The 19,752-nt window shown below is 44.5% G+C and overlaps 1 protein-coding gene across 3 annotated transcripts in view; it reads left to right on the top strand.

The window, feature by feature from the left end:
• The first annotated feature begins 2,839 nt into the window (after positions 1-2,839).
• PTPRE (protein tyrosine phosphatase receptor type E) overlaps positions 2,840-19,752 on the top strand; it is a 118,129-nt gene continuing 101,216 nt past the window's right edge. The window contains exon 1 of one of the 3 annotated variants that reach the window (XM_069797217.1): positions 2,840-2,939. Coding sequence is in view for 1 of the 3 variants with exons in the window: in XM_069797215.1 (XP_069653316.1) it covers positions 17,940-17,995 (56 nt within the window). In the remaining 2 variants the exon portion in view is untranslated. Of the gene's footprint in view, positions 2,940-17,851; positions 18,000-19,752 lie in introns of those variants that run through there. The other 2 variants (XM_069797215.1, XM_069797216.1) reach the window with 2 other exon arrangements.

Here is a 19,752-nt window from a genome sequence, read left to right on the forward strand (position 1 = left end):
TGCCTCCGATTTTCTAACTAACTTCTTCAGTACGTTTACAATTTGTGTTCCAGTGTATCAGTAAAGAGAGGGATCTACCGTGCTGCTGCCAAGGGTATAGTGGCTATTTCTCAGTAAATATGGAAGCCTGGTAAATATTTGGAGATCTTTTGCCTAAGTGAAGGGAAGTGGTGTATGATTATACTCGGTGTCGTATGCTTTAACAAGACTATAGATGGTCCTCCTTGAAACCCTTTCTCTCAAGGCTGTGACCACGCCTTATTGTCTTTTGGGTTTACAGGCATAGTACAGAAAGCAGACAACATAATTTTACCTTACTTGGTGCTATCAGGTTCACTATCATGCTGGAATACCTGAAATAAATTTTTGGTGTTCAAATATTGCCTATTTCCTATCCTATATTTCTTGAGCTTGCAGCAGCAAAGATACTTTTTGTAACAGAGTAGCAAAGTGACTATAATTGCTCATGGGAAAGTTTCCACCGCTTCTACTGGAATAACGTTACTTCCACTGCGCGAAACAAGGGATGCGGGTGCTGGGTCCTGCCAGAAGCTGTCGGAGGTCCTGCAGCTCCTCCAGCAAATTGGAAGCAAAGGTGAAACGGTTGCCAAAGAGCTGACATTTCTGAGAATGTATTTGATTTGTGATGGAAAGAGAGGAAAAGACAGATGACCAGTGGACTGTGAGTTGGACAAAGAAAAGCCGCTGTTGGAGCTCTGTTGGGCTAAACAAGCGGACATCTACCTGTTGTTATCTCATTTTTGCTACAGCGTTTCAGTCTTCCAATTTCTTAAATTTATTTTCTGGTGAAGCAAGTAAGCTCTGTCAATGTAGCTAAATTGCTTCAAATCCCACAGCAGCTTCATTTTTCATTCTCTCTCCTTTCTTACCAGCATCAATTCTCTTCAGACCTTGATCCCCAGTTCCTAGACTTTGTGGAGAACTAATCTAGTTTGCTGGATAAAGCACTATATCAGAGAACATCATACTATGTTGTTTTTCTCTAGCCAACAACTGAAGATAAAATCAGCCTCAGGCTTACTCGCTCCTGTTGAGTCCAGCTCATTAGTGTATCCTGAAACACATCAGCAGCATAAACCCAGGCTTAGAAGTATCCTGGACATGACTGCAAGAAAGCAGAGCTAGGAACACTGATGTGAATTAGAAAGGCTAAATTTCTGCCATGCTGTATCAACAGTTATATTTAGGACTTGAGTATAGGGTGCTGGAGCAAGAAAGATTGGATGAAGTTTCTTTCACAACCTTATTTTGCAATTGTACGATTTATTTAGATGTTGCCCTTATCTACAGAAAATCTCTTCCCCCCCACATAATGTGCCAGTAACCATAATGTGCATTTTCTTTGGTTCTTTTTCGTACAACTTGGCTTCACATTTCTTTCTCATGACTAATTAATTTTGGAACCACTGTATAATTGTACTTTTAATTTCTGCACTAATAGAAAACGTAGTAATTTTATCCAACGTGGATAATAATTCCATTTATTTTATTGCTCGGGTACAAGCAGTCATTTAAATTAATATACAATTTCTTGCAAATGGTTACTAGTGAGAAAATTGCTGACTTGCAGTCATTTGATCTACAAACACGTTCATTAAAATCAAACGCCTTCCTGGTACTGTGCCCATTCGCACTGCCATGTCTGCTGAAAAATTTTAGCCTTCTACTAAATTGCCGTTTCCTAGTCAACACGATGCCAAAGGGACATAATTAGGCTCTGATTAAGTTTTCCGCAGAAGACACAAATATTCACAGATGTTCTAATATTTTGTTTCGATGGTCTTTTCATAAACCCCCCCTAATTGTCTGACATCCTTTGGTACCCTTAAAATAAATAGGGCGCGTGCGGATACGGGTTTTTGAAAGCAACGTATCCTCGGATCCCTCCTGGAGGAGTGATTTCTTCGGCAGGGAGACTTTCCTCGTTCCGCGAGAGGTGGTACATCCTAGGGAGTGGAGACAAAAGAAAGCAAGACGTGCCTTCAGCCTCCCCGATCCTCGCCTTTCCTCCGGTAATCCCCTCCTCCCTGCCCTACTTTTCAGCCTGACGTTTCTATTCTGGGTTTCACCGGCCTGATTCATCGGCCCCGTGCAGCCCAAGCCGCCGCGGAGGTTTCTTGGAAGGGGGAGGTGGGTGCGAAAGGCCTTGGATTCGTCCCTTCCAACCCCTGGCGCCACGGCGGCACGTTAACGGTGGGGAAGGATCCCGGGAGGCTGTCTGATCCTGACGGAGGACCCTCGGATCCCTCCAAAGCTGGGTCGCGCCTCAGGAAAACGAGGACGCCCAAGCCCTCGCCCTTTGCCGCCCAAGGAGAACTCAAACCACCCCGGGGGGCCCTGTCGAAGCGCAAGAAGAACCGACATGGACAGATAACAGGTCAGCCTCCTGACGTTTTTGGCCGGTGGAGCAGTTAGCCGTGCCCGCGCCGGAGAGCGGAGCCCCGTTCGTAACTTTGGTGTTTAACCTGGTCACCCACAAACCCTCCTCGGCAGGAGGGAGAGTCCTGATTAAAAACACCCGCCGCTGCGCAGCCGAGCTGGGGTCGAGGACGGGGAGGCGGTGGTCATGGTGGTGATCTGATCATGGTGGTGATGATGGTGGTTCCCCTCAGCCGCCCGGGCCCGCTCCCGGCCCTCAGGCCCCGGCCTCCCCTTTCCCGCCGTTGCCGCTGCGGGCGGTGTCCGCCAGGCGGCTCCGCTCCCGCCGCCGCCGCGGCGCTGAGGGGAGGAGGAGGAGAAGGACGAGGGAGGCGGCGGCGGCGAAGGGAAATTTCCTGCCTGGCTGCCGCCGCCTCTACCCACCGCCTCGGGCCGGAGAACCGCCTGGGCGTCCCGCGGCCGGTCCGCGGGGCGGGGCGGGGGGGGGCGCCGAAAGGGGCCCGCGGAGCCGCCTCCGGGGAACCGGGCGAGCCGGTGAGGTGAGCGGAGCGGAGCCGGCTGGCCGGTGCGGCTGTGAGGGAAGGATAGGCGGGGAAGGACCTGGGGGGCGGCTGGGGGGGGGTTGTTGGGGCTGCCGCCGTCGGTGGGTGCTGCCGGAGGAGGGGGGGGGGGAGCGGGGCTGGCTGCTCGCCGGCCGCCGGGCAGGTGCCGGGGGACGGACAGCCCGGTCCCCGCCGCCGGGTGCGGAGAAGCGGGCGGGCGATGCCCTCGGCGCCCCGCGGGAGGCCGGGGCCCGTCCCTGGGTTCGCGTCGGGAAGCGATCGAGGCTTTGGGTTCATCCTTGCTCCCGCAGCCCGTCCGTCCCCCCCCCCCCCCCCCGCTGCGGGGCCGTGTTCGCCCTGCGGGGCTGTCCCCGAGGCGGGCGGGGGGGACACGCGTGTCCCTTTTCTCCGTGGGATGCCCGTCCTCGGGAAGTACCGCCGTGCTGGCTGTCCCACTGGAGAAGCCGGAGGGCTGGACGGGTTCCCGTGGGAGCCGAGGGGGGCAGCGGGCTCCCCCGTGTACGAGGCGGCCGGCTGCCTCCTCGCTGGGGAAGGGGGGGGCTGTTATACCAGGGTGGGTTTTGGGGCGATGCGGGACCCACGGGCGATAGTGTGGGGGCCGAGGGAACGGTTGGGCGTCCCGCCGACGGGCATCCCTGTTAACTTGCCGCCCAACTGGGAAGTGTGGTGTCTGGGCTGTCAGGCTCTTCCCCAGACCCCAAAACATGGGGCTCAGCTGTGAACTTCAGCTTTAAAAAGCTGTTTATCTATCTCCCGTCAGTGCATCCATGCTGTTTTCATCCAGCTTTTTCGGAGGTGAGCGGGGCTGTGGGTACACGCGGTGCTCAGGTGTACAGGACCAGTGACCGAGGTGGCGACGTGGCTGCGTACAAACTCTTTTACTCTCCCTTGGGCGAGATTAGCGTTGTTTAAAACCCCTACGTTTCCATTTATGCCTTTTATTGGTTTGCTTTTATGTTGGCTGGCCGGTTCACGCTGCCGACAGTGCGGTGCCCTGGCAAACACTGTGATTCGGCACCAAATGGGGGTCACCAGAGGAACTGGGGTCGGTGCTGCCGCCCGTGCCACCTCTGCGCTTTCCGGTGGCCCCTTCCCTGTGGCAGAGCCGTCGGGCATGGTGAGGGTCCTGGCTCCCCAGGGCCACTGACAAGAAAAGCACCTGGTAGTGTGGAGGTAGGTGTAAAGCCTGCAGCCGGTGACAAAACTTTGTGTTTTCCTTATACAGGCTGCGAGGGAGAAATCTAATGAGGCTTTCATGGAAAATATTACATTTATTACTTCCAAAACCAAAGGTGTTGTGGCTTTTTTCCCCTCCCTGCTTATGGTTTCGTTTAAAATACTGGGAAAAATAATGACAAACCTCACAAAGATAATGCAAAGACAACTATTAACTGTCTCCCATCGTTGGATTTTTTTTTTTTTTTGCACTTTTATCATGGGTTGTAGAAGGTGTTATTGGGTATCTGCTGTGAGATTGAACAGTGTTTTTTAATTGGGAAAGGGTGTCTCAATTTTTTCTTTTTTACTTTTTCTGTGAGGTTCTTCTCCTTGTGGCGTATTTCCATAGAATGAGGTGATTTGCTGTGCGTTCAGCTGCATAGCTTCTAACCCACTGCCTGTGTCTGATTTGTGTGGGGTAGAGACTGCTGAGTTAAAAGAAATGACATCGCTTATTGAGCTTTTTTTTTTTCCTAAGATGTTATAAGGTCTATGAGAAAACTCGGAAAGTAGAAATAAAGAGGCTGAGAATTGAAATATATTTATTATGTGCATGGCAATCTTAGCTTCTGGGCATGTTGCGCTCTGGGGCTTGTAAAACAAACAAATGAAAAAAACAACCAACCAACCAAAAAAACCCTTTTGATGAACATTAATGACATTCAGCTGGAAACTCGATGTCATTTAAAAGTGTTTTTTATGTGGCTATAATGTGCTCTCCTCACCCAGGAGGCACATTAAGTTCCCAGTTAGCTTTGCTGGGTAACAAACTAAAACCATTTTAAGTCTCGATGTGGGAAGGTGCAGGTGGTCTGGTGGCACCGGCCCCATCGTCTTCTTGCCGGCAGTAGAAGTTGGGCCTTGAGGAGAGGAGTCCCTACTGAGAGTAACGATCTCTAATTACTGTTGATGGTGCGGGGGGGCTTGCAGGGCAGTCTGCCTCTGCTTTGTGCTGGGGTGGTGGCACTTGTGTCCCGAGAGAGAAAGGGGGTAAGGATGGAGGTGGGATGAGCAGAGACCATCCGGCTGAGGTCTCCGAGACAAGTGGGACCATGCTGGTGTGGACGCAAACATCACATATGGAGGCTCTGCGTTAGCGGGAGTGAAGGGAGTTACCCTAAAAACGTTTGTTTTCTCAAGTGATAAAACCTGTTGTTTTAGAAATGTGGGGGAAGAAGGGAAAGAAAATAACGCAAGAAACAAAATGGTGTGGGTGTAGTGTTTGACTCCTTTAATTTGCTCTTTGCTCACAAATACAAGAATTACATAGGAGCTGTGTTACACCAGCCATCCTTGCTTGCTGTGCTTTGACTAACATACTCTGTATTCCTTAAATGCATTTAATACATTCTTCCAAGTAAAAGAGAAAAACTGAATTCCTAGTTTAAAAGCTTCCTATGCCCCTGACACCTTTAATAAAACCAGACATCTTTATGTACCTCAAATCAGTATCATGATACTGTTTGGACTACAGTAATTTATCCTCAGCCTGTGAAGTGCAGGTGCAAAGGGGGTAATTTTAGCATCTTTGGGTCCTAGTTTGCTTTTGTATCTTGCTTTCTCTCTTCTTTTGTATTTCATGTGTTGATGTTAATCTGTTTTACCTGGCTCAATCGAGGTTTTTCATCTATGTGAGTTAAGGGCTGGCCTCTGCTGGAACAGCTGTTCTGAATCCCTGTTTTTCTTGGTCTTATTTTTCTTCCCCCACCCTCCATTGCATTCCCAGCTCCCGGATTATACGGCCTGGGTGATGGCAGGAATGCACCATGTGGGCTGAAATTATGGGAAGCTGGAAGATGATGGTTCAGGGGCTCTGCAGGTTCGAGGTCTGTGTAAGACCTTCCTCATCCACGCGGGTTCTCGTGAAGCTGAAGCAGAGGGTAGACAGAGCTGTGGTCCTTGCATTGCACAGGTTAAGTGGGCTCTTGTGCGTTCCCAACTGGAAGGTGGCAGTGGTGGCTTATGGGGTTTTTGAAGTTTGAAGTATTTTCTTGGCATCTTTCTCAGAGGATAGTGTGTGCTTCGTTATAGCAAAAGTTGCACTCATTAAACAAACTCATTGGTTGCAAGACCCCTGCCTCGCACTGTGCCTGTCATGTGCTTTTTGATTCTTCTGTAAGAGAAGTTGTGCCATAAGTTGGTTTTTTGGAGCCATTGGTTTAATGGACCAAAGCTGCAGAGCTGTGTTATTAACTGAACTAGTTTTAGAGCGTGTTATGGGAGTACTTTGACCGGTGTACTTGGTGACCTTTTTCTCTTTCATTTAAGAGGTTATATGAAGAAAAACGGGTGGACATAGGTTGACAAACTGCAAAGTGAAAAAGAGCTGTAGGAAGTCTGCGGTGCAATGCTGCTTTGTCACAGATGACCTTGGAGATTTCTGAGAAGCCAGCTACGCATGTTATCAGTGAAGCGCTTATATGCTTCTTCATGTTTGATAATGTCATGTAAATTTGTTTGCCAAGATTTTGGAGCAGGTCAGTGGTACTGTAGTGAAGAACAAAAAAAGAGCCAAGGCAAGTGTTGAATGCTGTGTAGGATGAAAAAGAGAAAGCTAAAAAGGAATGCTGAATGTTTGCCTTACTGGTGTGAGCACAGTCCGCCCTGCTCGCTGAAGGACTGGGAGGTTCTGCAGGTGAAATTGTTCAGTTATATAGAGAACCTGAGGATGATGTTTGTACCTCCTTTGAATGATATTGTCTTTCTGTAAATGTGACATTGTATTTCAGTCTCCAAAATACTCTTCTGCATAGATTTATGGCAGGGCTTAACACCAGGTGGAGATCCTGTGTCTGAAGGTTGTATCAGAGCACTTGAAGGCCATCAGCGATGAATGAAGATGCTATAGTGGAAAAAACTTGCCTTTACATAGAAACATTAAGGTGAGTGGCTCTGTATCTGGAAGTACCCTGAAAATTTCTCAGCAAGAGTGGTTGGCAAGAAAACGGATGTTTTTGCTAGCAGGTGCTATTCCATCGATGTCAGGGGGGTTGGTAAGAAGGGACCGGCTGAGTGGTGGTGGCTGATCTCTGCGGGGAGCAGAGGTGAGGGCAGGCTGGGGTCTCGTTCCTGCCAAGAGAATGGGGAAAGCACCAGAGACCTGCACCCTGCGGGTCAAACTTGCGAGCCGAGGAGCCTGCAGTCAAACCTCTTGTTTTGGGAGGATGATGCTGGCGTTTTAATTTTTATGTAAAACATAACAATAGGGGGTAAGGTGAAGAGATTGCTGAGTATACAGTTAAATGTTTGAGTTTACTGAAAGGTGTAAAGGGCTCTTAGGAGTTTTGTCAGGATTAGCAAGAGCTGTGCATTCAAAGTAGATTGAGAGCTGCATAAGAAATTGCTGCGTGTTTAAAATGGAAGCCCTGTTACTGCAATCATCATGTGTGAGTTTAGAGGTAACCAAGCGGTTTACCCAATCCTGGAATGTAAGCTGTATGCTGCATTTCAAGGAAATACTTGTTTTTTTTAAATTCATATATAAATAGTGTAGTAAAACCAGCACAATGCGGTGTTCCCAGTGAATAATCTATGCAAACTTAAATTTGGTTACTTGCTCCACATCCAATACGTGCTGGGATGCTGCAGCTTCCCAGCGCTGCATCCTCACGGCCTGGGAAGCAGCAGCGGAGGAGCTAAACCTGAGGGCTGCTGTTGTGATGCCTGCAGTGAGCAGGACTTTGTTTCTTGATAGGCATTTCATTATTGATTTCTTGATACAATATTAATGAAAGCAAAATCCCTCTGTAACCTAAAATACAATTTGGTGCCCCGTAATCGAAAGTATTGTAAATTGAATTGATACATTATTAAAGAGTTCTGAATTACGTATTCTTTGTGGAGCGTTGTTTATGTGTACCCTGTATGTGATCCTCATTTTATGGGTTGAGAGCTGTCTTAGGGAATGATTCAGATATTGCTTGAACTGATTTGCGATGTGATGCAGCAGAATTCAAGCTGAATGAAAAGTGGCTGTAGCCACCAGGCTGCTCTGCACAGGCTTTCTGCATCCTTTTTAACTGTAATCTCTTTTTTTTTTTTTTTTTTTTTTCTCATTGCCTATGCCCTCTGCACAAGGTTTCATCCAGGTGTAGTCTTTGTCCTGCCTGATAACAGTATGTATTGTATAATTCCAAATGCTATAAGGGTTAATATTTAAAAAAAAAAGTACCTGTGTTTATTCCAAACTTTTTGCTGCAATGTAGATAGGTATCTTTGAGAGATAGACGTACAACAGACCAGAAAACTTGTGTAAGCCAGAGCTGAAATGAGATACTGGTAAGACAGAGATTAGAAGGAGCTCAGCAGCAGCAATTTATTGAAGTATTTGTACAGGATTTATTTTTGAGTTATTCACAACATGGAACATATTTTTAAGGCATGTGCACAGTGTTGAGCTTTTTAATTCAGTTGACTTACTGCAGGTATAATAATTCCATCAATGATATCCTTTTGCCTGCCAAAATCCTCTGTGTTGTCTGCAGAGGATGCCTCTGGGAAATGGAAGAATAGATGGGAGATTTTCTTGCTGATGGGAGAGGGTGATGCTGTTGGACTGTATTTTGATTGCAGTGTGCTCAGATTTTTCTTCCTAAGTAAGCCAGCCAGCCAACTATCTCCAGTGAAACAGCTCCCTGAACAAGTGTAGCATTAAAGGCTGCTGTTTTCTTGTCCTCCTGGTCTTGGCAGTGAGCGTGGGGATAAGAGGCAGTCTGTCCTGGCACCCATGGCACAGACACGGGAGCCTTTGCCCTGCCCGGTGCTGTGGCTGTCGGGCACAGGGGGGGGCTGCCTCCGCTCAGCCCCATGTGCTGCTCACCGAGTACATCTCCCGTCGAACAGCAATGCCCTAAAAATGCCCTTTTCCCTTTGACTCCTGGCTAGTGACTCACTGTTGGAGTGGCAAAGTAAAAAGCTGGTCGCAGAGATCTAGCACTTGCCCACGCAGCAGTGATGTATCTGTGTTCAAAGGTGTTTCCTGGCTAAGGGAAGAAATAAAACTGGAAAGAAATTTGTTGGAGTGGTTTGATGATTGCAGTGACAGCTTACTGTCACTGGAAAATGTGGCACAACTCAGTCGTGGGTTTTTCTATCCCTTTTATCCCTGCTGTAAAAAGGAAAAAGGGCTCAGTCTTGAAAACTTAGGTTATCAGAGATTTTCTCATGTAAAGTAGTAATTTTTGGTAAAAATGAGAGATCCGAGCAGGTAAAACCAAAAAACAAAACTGTAACTCAGGTAGAGGCAAGATGAGATACAAACTAAAAAAAAAAATATGAGTGATGGAAGTGACAGGTTTTGGATTATTGCTGTTGAGGCAGCTATTTCATGCAGGAGAGCCAGGGTGCCCCAGCAGCTGGATGAAGCTGTACCAATCGTGCTGCTGTTCACGGAAGATAACACACACAAACAAGGATGTGGCAACATCAAGAATCACCAGGAAGAATGCAGTCTCAAAAAGGCTTTGGGTGAAATGAATTTTTAAGAAAAAGCAAATAGCAGAAGATTTACAAGGGAAGCAAGTGAAAAGTGTGTTACTCATGTCACTTAAAAAGATCAGGACGAAATAATTAGATAAGCTGGAGGATAAACTTTTCTGCCACAGCAATGGAGTTAGATGGACTAAGAGGTCTCCTCCTGCTTCTAGGTTTTGTTGCTCTGGAGGCACTAGAGGATAATTCAGAATGAAATATGCAACTCCACATTCATGACAAGATGTTACTCTTTTTAGACCAATCGGTTTCAGGTTTCTGGATGGTTGGGCGTTTCTTTAATTGTTGTGGTTCTTGCGTTTTCTTCCTCTTCAGTAAAATCAATATCTCTTTCATCTGAAATAGCTTTTAAAGAAAGCTTAGCTAAAATGGAGCACTGCCGTAGTTCATGACGGTGTCCCTTGCAAGGGACTGATGGAAGACTAGCAGAGTAATTTTGATTATCGGCCAGCATAACCAGACTGAGCTGAATTGTGGGAGCACGATGCTTTTAAACATTACTTTCCTGTGGACGTGGTGTAACGTGGATTCTAACGAGGACAGAATAGTTTGATTGGTCGTATAGAGCTAGTACTTCCCTGGCCTGTGGTCTTGCAACCTAGAGGTCATGGTGCCCATGTGGTCTTGCAACCTAGAGGTCATGGTGCCCCATGGTCTGCTCGTGTCCTGTCTCTGTATTCCCAAGGGTGGGACTGTACTCTGTGAGCTTCATGATAGGTCTTCTTTTATCTTGGCATTTACTCCCATAATTTGTTACCTCCCTTGGTTCTTTGAATGCAAATTTTTATCAGAAACAAAAGATAACTCTTTGGCGAATGAGAGAAAGCCCATGTAATCACGACCTGAAGTCAACAATGAGAATTTGTGGTTAAAGACCCTCTTGTTTTCAGTGTGTTTGACAAAGGATCTGTAAATGTTTCCTTACCTAGAGCTGTAGTTCTTTAGCTTCAGAGCAGTTTTCACTACTACATGGTATGCATTTTAATTTGTTTCTTAGAGGGGCAATTCACTTTTCAACCAACCTTTCTGTCTTTTAATTTATTTTTGGTATAATGTGGAAATTTGTAAGCATATCTGTGTGTGAAATCTGCAGAGAATTTACCATAACTTATTAGAATACTTTCTTGTCTCATTTGCCTGAGTAGTGCTAGGTCTGCTCTCATTCCTAGTGTGCTTCAGTTGCAATTTTTAGACTTCCAATACTGTAAGACTCTGGTTAGAATAGTGTGAACCTTTCAAAGCATACTTAAAATTATATTTTTCCTAACATATCTTATTGCTGAACATGCTGATTTCTTTACCTGTAGCTGTTTCTCAACTGAATTCCAAACTGAAAGTGCAAATTAAAAAATAAACAAGCAAACAAAAAACAATCTTGTCCGAGACAAATATATCTATTAACGCTTCCTTCACTTTGCATAGCATTTCTTTTAGTAAATTCCATTTTTGTGGTCTTTGCCCTTTAATCTTGTCATCTTTGCTGTTCGTCCTTTGATGATTATTTTTCTTTGCATTCCTAGCCTTAGTTTCTGCTGTAATATGCTGTATATTGCTTGAGCTACAGTGTCGTGCTTTTTCATGAGTAGCAGGCTGTTGATTTGAACAAGCAAGGAATAATGTTTTTATCCCGTGTTCTACAGGTTTAGACGTCTTGGGTGCTTTCTGAGTTTTTCTTTTATTTAGATTTGGGTTTCAGGAATGCATTTAATCATACTGCACAATGTGACTTAAATTAATATTAATGAGTAATTAAATATTTTATCTGCTGCCTGTGTTTCTACTAATCTTGTACAATTGGGCAAAGTTTGCAAATTGCTTCTGAGAGCAAGACTGGTGAAATAGCTTTCATATTGCAGAAGAAAAGCCTTTGTATAACCAAGTTAAAATGATATATACTTTTCCTGTTAAATATAGGGATGAGTTTAAATGGGTTCACATTATCATTTTGTTTGCAGTTGTCAAAAGCTCATTAATTTTAAGTCAAACTACCTAGCTTGCTGCTTCAAATTGCTTTTAAATTACACGTGTGCTGATCAATCTTGAAAAGCCAAATTAAAAACTCAGCTGAGGGCACATTTCAAGGCCACAGATACAACAATTAATTCTAATCTGTTTTTCACAGGCTAACCTCCCACCTCCAGCACCTCTCTGATTCCTGGCAGAACTGGGGGGAGAGAAAGTTTTAGTGACTTAAAAATTTCTAGAAAGGCAAGGAGGAAGGGAGAAGGTGGAAACAGGGAACTATATTTAAATAATGACCTATTTGCATTACTTAGTTTAAACTATTAGAAACAAACTTAGGAAGATGCGGTGTTGAGATAATTGGCGCTATCATGTGTGATTTTTCAAGGAGACTTGCACCTATTCCACTCTTAAGTCACTCTCTGTTTTACCTGAGCACAACATGGCTTGACCTGGGATATATAATGATGTGCAGGAGAGCTCTTGGCAGTCAGGTTCTTCACTTTTTCTTTTCTTAATATCTTTGGCTACCGAACTGCAGAAGTTATTTAGAAGTTACTTATTCCATTTATTATGTGTACATGTAACTTGATTGAGTTCTAATTTGTACTAAAAAAGATTGAGAATTGCTGTACTACATCAAACCCTTGAAATATGGCCTCATTTACCAGGATCTTCAGAGGAAGAAACTTGAATAATTTCCTTGAAAAATCACTGAACCTTCAAAACTTCCTCTGTAAACAGTGTTTTACATTTCTAAAGGCCCTTAGTTAGCAGTTTATTCTTTAAAATGAAAGCTTAACGCCTTCCAAAAGAGATCACATATTTTGTCTAGTGTAGCTCTGTGTGCAGTTAACATCGTCAGGCTCAGTTCTGCCAGTCTGCCGCTGTCCCAGCAGTGGGTCTGCATATTGCTTTCTCCTCTGGTAACTTTGTATTTAAATATAATAAATATTAGCAGGTTAATTGTGCACAATATCTTTTAGATTGTTGGGGGTTTTTTTTGGTACACAGTCCTTCCTCATCTACCAGGCTCTTTCACATCAGTTTTAGCAGCCTATATTCCTGATGTTGTTTTTGCTTTAAAAAACAAAGGCAAGAAAAGATCCTGCAGTGAATGAGCCTCCATGGCATCTTCTGTGTTTTAGGAGAGAAAACTGGTGTGAAAGTACTGCTGGCAAAGTTGGAAACAGCTTGCACCGTACTGTTACCTGGTAATATGCTGATGACTTTGGGGCATTGAGCTTTCTAACTGATATTTGAGTGCGATTGATATTTTCATAGCTGTCAGCCTCTGTGGGAAATGGAGGTACCTTCTGTTCCTCTTTGAGGATGGTATAAAAGAGAACTGAAACGCAGGGACTGTTAGAAAGAAGAGAGCACAGAACCTGGGAATCGGTGCTGGTTTATCTCCAGCCTGCCCGTCATCCGTACAGTGCTAATGTGTTAAGTAATTAATACTCTGCAGGATGCTTTGGTGCTGAAGACATTCTTTAAGGACAGTTTTGCTCTGTGTACTTCTATTGAAATTGGACTTAAAGGTGGCTGGTCGTGAAATGCTGAAGGGAGAAAAAAAGATTATGTTAGAAAATTCCCTCTGGGGGAGGGCTGTGATTTTTATTTTTTTAAAGGAAAAATTATCCTGCTTGCAAAATGAGATGAAAGGTATTCCAGCAATAGATTAGCAAATGAAAAATCTTTTGGTTTTGGTGTTTATTTACCTTAGCTCTTGTGGCAAGGTAGGACCTTCAGGCGACTCTGTATTTTTGGAGACAAAGCTCATCTTGGGCTTCTTGGAAGGTAATAAGAATAAGGTATAAATAAGATAAATAAGAATCCACTGTTCCCATCCAGCCTGGCTCTGGTCTGCTGAGATCTGTCCCCTCCGAAGAGAAACTGTTCAGCCCCTTAAAAACAACACAGTGTGATTTGGGGACAGACCATCCCTGGGCTTTTGTCCCCAGTGTACCTCATTCTGAAAGCCGGGCTGTGGCTGCCTGCCCCACGGGACGCTGCCATCGCTGGGAGCTGTAATCGGAACCAGCTCCGGAGCGTGGGAAAGGAAGGAACTATCCTGCTGGACGGCGGTTTGCAGAAATATGCCCAGCTGTCAAGGGGCCGGGGCGGGGGGAAAGCAATGTTTTGTCAATTTTTCAGCTAGAAATGCATTCACAGCTGTGTACCAGTTTTCAGAGGTGTGTTATACGCTTTTTTTTGCCTTCGTACCTGAATTTATATATATTTCAAACTCTTAATTTAATGTCTTCTACTAAACCTCCTTCAAAACCTCCAGGCTCTCCTGTTCTCTTACAGCTGAGCATAAACTGTGCTGTTGTCCTGTGCTGTTATACAGCCCCATATCTATCCAACAGTGCTTTGGGCAGCTTTTAACATCTTAAATGATGATGTTATGCAAAGACATGTTGAAAAGTTGGTGGATTTCTGCTTATTCATTTAACATATTGCTCAATGCGCAGTAATGTTTTTCATGGTGTTGGTGTGCAGCAGCCCCACTGTTCTCAACCCTTGTTGCATCCAAGGAATGAATATCCTCATTGCTGATTGAATCCACCAGGTTTGATTTTTATTAAGCTGCTCGCAAAATAAGTTTCTGAAGCTGTCAGTGACTCAGATGCGTGACAGTTACTTCCCCAAAATACGTGCACTCTGCCTGGAGCAAACAGCTGTGTTATCGTCCTCATCCTTGCACTTTCGCCTGCAGTGTTAAACCCTGTAATAACCGTTGCATGACTGATAATGGAAACATCGTCTTTGTAGCAAACACAAAGTAAGGGCCTGACGTGGTTCAAGTGGTTTTCAAATGTCTGGGCCGCATTACAGAAAATAGCGTATCCTCATTTACTGCTCTCTATAGGTGTGTTTTGTTATGGCCAAGAAATAGAGGCTGGTGATTCAAGGTCAATGGAACAGCACACTTGTACGATGTGCTAATACAATAGATATGTTAGTAACACTTGTGGTAGGATCACATCATCTACCTGGACTTGTGCAAAGCATCTGACACTTGTCCTGCACAACATCCCTGTCTCTAAATCGGAGAGACGTGGATTTGATGGATGGACCACTTGGTGGATAAGGAATTGGCTGGATGGTCACTCTTACAGAGTTGCAGTCAACAGCTCGAAGTACGAGGGGAGAGCAGTGATGGGTGGCATTCCTCGGGGGCTGGTATTGGGTCCAGCACTGTTTAACATCTTTGTTGGCGACACGGACAGCGGGATTGAGCGCACCCTCAGCAAGTTTGCCGATGACACCAAGCTGTGTGGTGTGGTCAGCTCACTGGAGGGGAGGGATGCCATCCAGAGGGACCTTGACAGGCTTGAGAGGTGGGCTCGTGCCAACCTCGTGAAGTGCAACAAGGCCAAGTGCAAGGTCCTGCACGTGGGTTGGGGCAATCCCAAGCACAAATACAGCCTGGGTGGAAAATGGGTTGAGAGCAGCCCTGCGGAAAAGGACTTGGGGTTATTAGTGGATGAAAAACTGAATATGACCTGGCAATGTGCGTCCGCAGCCCAGAAAGCCAGCCGTATCGTGGGTTGCATCAAAAGCAGCATGACCAGCAGGTGGAGGGAGGGGATTCTGTCCCTCTACTCCGCTCTGGTGAGACCCCCCCTGCAGTACTGCCTTCAGCTCTGGGGCCCCCAGCATTAGAAGGACCTGGACCTGGTGGAGCGAGTCCAGAGGAGGGCCACGAAGATGATCAGAGGGCTGGAGCACCTCTCCTATGGAGACAGGCTGAGAGAGTTGGGGTTGTTAAGCCTGAAGAAAGAGAAGGCTCCAGGGAGACCTTATAGCAGCCTGCCAGTGCCTAAAGGGGGGCTACAAGAGAGATGGGGAGGGACTTTTTACAAGGGCCTGTAAGGATAGGACATGGGGTAATGGCTTTACACTGAAAGAGGGTAGATTTAGGTTAGAAGTAGGGAAGACATTCTTCACTGTGAGGGTGGTGAGGCACTGGAACGGGTTGCCCAGAGAAGCTGTGGCTGCCCCATCCCTGGCAGTGTTCAAGGCCAGGTTGGATGGGGCTTGGAGCAACCTGGTCTGGTGGAAGGTGTCCCTGCCCATGGCAGCAGGGTTGGAACTAGATGGTCTTTAAGGTCTCTTCCAACCCAAACCATTCTGTGATTCTATGATCACTTCGAAGACATTCCTTTTATAAAAGTACATTTATGGAAAATGTTTGTATTCTATTTTACTTCTAAAAATACTTTTAAGAACACCCAAACCCTAAAAGGCTTGTCCTGCAAAGAATGGTATGCCTCTTTGATGGTACTTTAATACTTAGGTTCATATGCTCTGTTATTAAGTAGATGGACAAGTTAAAGTTCATTGGAGAATAGGTGTTGTATCGCAGTTCCTCGCACATGGAGCATCAAAGTTAAAACTGGAGCTGGGATATTCTGTCTTCCTCCCAGTAGTCAGGTTATTCTCATAGCAAGGAGAAGGAGGTATGCTCTGCAGCCTCTCAGAGAAATAGTTCTTTTACACAGTGTGTGGGTGTGAACTTGTATGATTTTTCTGTGTTTGGGACCAGGGCCAGCTGCTGCTGGGGTGGAAGGAGGCTGTCCCCCTGCCTTCTGGCAGAGTCAGGCCCTCTGACTGCCTCTCAGTGGTCATTTGGTGTTTGTGTACGCAGAATGCTGAATTTATGTGTATGAGAAATGCATATTCGCATGGGTTGTATTTTAACACTACTGCTTTTGCCATGATCAGAATGGAAACTTGATGGTTGGGTAAATTTTCAGACTGTTGTATCTGTATATGGGGCATGCTGCTGTTAATACACTTGGCAACCTCAAATGTCCAGTGTAATACTGTGGGTTTTTTCCAGAATTAATTTAATGTATTCATGTGTTTTCAAAGGCAAATTATTTGTGAATGTCACATAACTAAAGTCTCTAGGAACCTAGATACATTGCTATTTTAATATTACGGGTAACTTGAGAACTTGTATTTCCCAGTTTATAAACTTGGGTATGTGCACTCCCCAGTACTGTACCTCTAAACTAGCAGGCTGTTTAACTTAAGCTCTGTTTTTAGTCACTAGAGAGCATCTTCTGCAGGGATAATTCTGTGGGCTTCTGCCCTGTACTGAGGGCACTTCTTGTCTCAAGACACTTGTCCTACCTTGTCCTTCTCTGATGAGGGAAGGGAGCATGGGGAGATCAAATGGTTGAGTTCCAGTGTTGGGTAATGTACATTTCGTATATCTATTTGTGTCTATACATACAGGGTTTGCTTCTTACAGCTGAAAGAGACTTAGCAAAGCTAATGGAACAAGACAAATAGACTAAAATATTTTTAATGTATTATTTCTTGTATACAAAGAAAAATGATAACTTGATAAAATATTGGTAGACAAAGTTCATGGACAGTTTGAATGGGAATAAAATGAGGTGTGAGTTTAAGACTTGAAGTGAAACTTCAGCCTGTTGATGCTTAGTTTCCGGGGGTGGAGGTGGCTTGTGTCAGGAAACAGAGCTGTTTGGGGAAAGGCAAAACGAAGAGAACAGATAACTGTGAGTTCAAGAGAGGGCTGTGGTGATGCCCGGGTCGAGTGGCAGATGGATGAGGTTACAAAAAATGCACAGGAAGGGCAGGGTTTGAAAGGTGGGAATGGGCTTGTGAGTTCCTGGCTCTGCTGGTCATCACCACCTCAGTATAACCAGGTGTAGGGCAGAAGTTGCAGCTGGTAGGTGTGATGGCTTTCCTGTTCTTGCTTTGAGTAAAAGAACCTGAATCCAAAGAACACCTTGCAAATGTATCCTTACATGCATTAAAGGCTTTGTCATAAAAATGATTTTTTATAGCAAGATCTGCCCTCATTTTTTTAATGAATTGAATCTGGCTGTGCTGTAGCTTTCACTTAGGTAAGCACATTTCCTAACTGCCTTTCGTTTTGAGACACTCCGTGGCTTTGATGGTAGTTACTGAAAGTTGCTTCAAAATGCAAGAATGAAATGAAAAAGCTGAATGTTTTTGAAGAAAATACTGTATTTCTTTTGAGTATTTTTCACCAGAGGTGGTACAAGCACATCTGTTGATGTCTAGTAGCCTGCTGTTCAACCCTGACTTGAGGAACCACAAATAACCATTGTGTTGGGCAACATGACTGGCTCTGGAGCTCGCTCGTCATACAGCACCGAACAGTGCAGCTATTCACGGTGTCTGATTCAAGGGGCTGACAGCAATCTTTATCTCTGCATAGAAACTACAGTTTTCCTCTGGGACTGAAGCAACAAAGGTCGAGGGGAAAAATGACCATGTTCAGCACCAATTTGTTTCATGCTGTCAACGGCAAGGCAGGAGCGTAGGGAAGTCCCCTCTTCCCTCAGCCAAAGGCAGGTGGTATCAACTTTTTAGTATCTGGGGCTTATGGCTGTGTTTTATGTATGTTCATCTTTCTCACAAGTGAGTTTTTTTTATTTTTTTTTTTAAAATCTCATTAGGTCAGAAGGGCATGATGCTTTTCTTAAAGATTTCTTGTAGTATTGGTCTTATATATAATCAATACAGTATTTTTTTAAAAAATGTATTGATAAATTGTATCTATGGAATGTAAATGCAGTTTCAGAATATTGTTGTGGTCTCAGGTAGAAGGAAAGAGGAACTTTTGGGGCTAGTCTCAGCATCTAAAATCAATAGAGTGATACAGCATATGAATATCAGAAGAAATACTGCTTTTGCTGAGAATTGTCAGAATTTGCCACTTAGGGGTTTGCAGCAGTTGAGCGGTAGCTAATAAATTTTCAAAAGTATTAAAGAGATTCTGTTGATATTTTTTCAGGACCAAAAAGAAACAAAACACAGAAACCACAGAGGCATTTGTGTAATTTCTAACTCTATGTTTAAGAACTCCCATGGGAACCTCTTAAAACCAGCAGGTGTTTTCTAGCTTTTTAGGTCTTTATTGTTTTCTAGCTTTTTGGGTCTCCCTGGAAACATATAAACAATTGCATCACATGCCTGTTCTTCGATCAGAGTCTTTAAATACGGAAACTCTTGTTTAATTGCAACACACGCTCTTTGGTAATATGAATTGTGACATAGTGTATCCTTAAAATAGCTTCATACCTTGGTCATGGTAAATGTATAATCAAATCAAGCCATACCGGGATAGTAAGTAGTGGCAATTGGTAATTGTTGTAGTAAAATTAATTTCAGGATTGTTGGGACAGCAGTGTTGTGTGTTTCTTTGGGTTTGGTTTTTTTTAGTCTGTTTTAATTACGACCAAAGTTAAATAATTGAGCAAGGATGATGTTTATGGCAGCAATTCCCTAGTGTTGCTGGGCCCCAAAATAGATTTCTCTGTACCGAATCCTCATAGCCCATGTTGCTTCTGGATTGTTTGGCAGCTGTTCATTTTATTTTATTTTTGCCCAAGGCATGCAAGCAGGTATTGAATACGTTTACGCTGTTGTCTCTTTCTGTAGGAAGAATGGGCAAACAAGACATTGCCTGTTTATAAAGTTTCTGGAATGCTAGAATCATTTGTTTCCAAGCAAACAAAGTCAGGACAATGGGGAAAGGATATTGTTATTGGGCCTCTGGGACTGTACTACTGCGTTTTATTTTGAAATAGCCTTTAATATTTCTGACCTGATTTCCTGAGCAATATAAGAAAATTCCGAGTGGACAGCTAGCTTTCCTTACTTTGGAAAAGCCTCTGCTTCCCCCCTGGCCCTTTTTTTTTTTTTTTTTTTGACTTAAGATGCAGGTTATTTTCTTAATGCCAGAAGAGCTTATCTGCTAGTGGTGCACTACTGTATCTGAAAAGTTCAGCAAAAATTAATTCTCAACACAAATCAAACCAGCTAATGTAGTGTCAATGTCCTGCCAGGAGGTAAAGGAGAAAGTAAAAAAGGGAAATAAATTATGCAAGTAAATAGCATCACAAGAGGGAGCACTGAGTATAAGGTTAGATGATAGATGTTGTCTGAGACTGTCTTGAGTGTCCATCCATGAGCTTTCGGCCAGGTGGGATCAAGTCTTTAAAAAAACCATTTCAGATCTTCCACTTGCATCCCAATGAACGAGGAACCTTTATAGTGTTGGATCCTCGAGGGGCTAAAATTATGTCACGGCCTTGTGGTCCAG

The sequence above is a fragment of the Haliaeetus albicilla genome, chromosome 11, assembly GCF_947461875.1.
Source record: "Haliaeetus albicilla chromosome 11, bHalAlb1.1, whole genome shotgun sequence".
In the NCBI taxonomy this organism is placed as follows: domain Eukaryota; kingdom Metazoa; phylum Chordata; class Aves; order Accipitriformes; family Accipitridae; genus Haliaeetus; species Haliaeetus albicilla.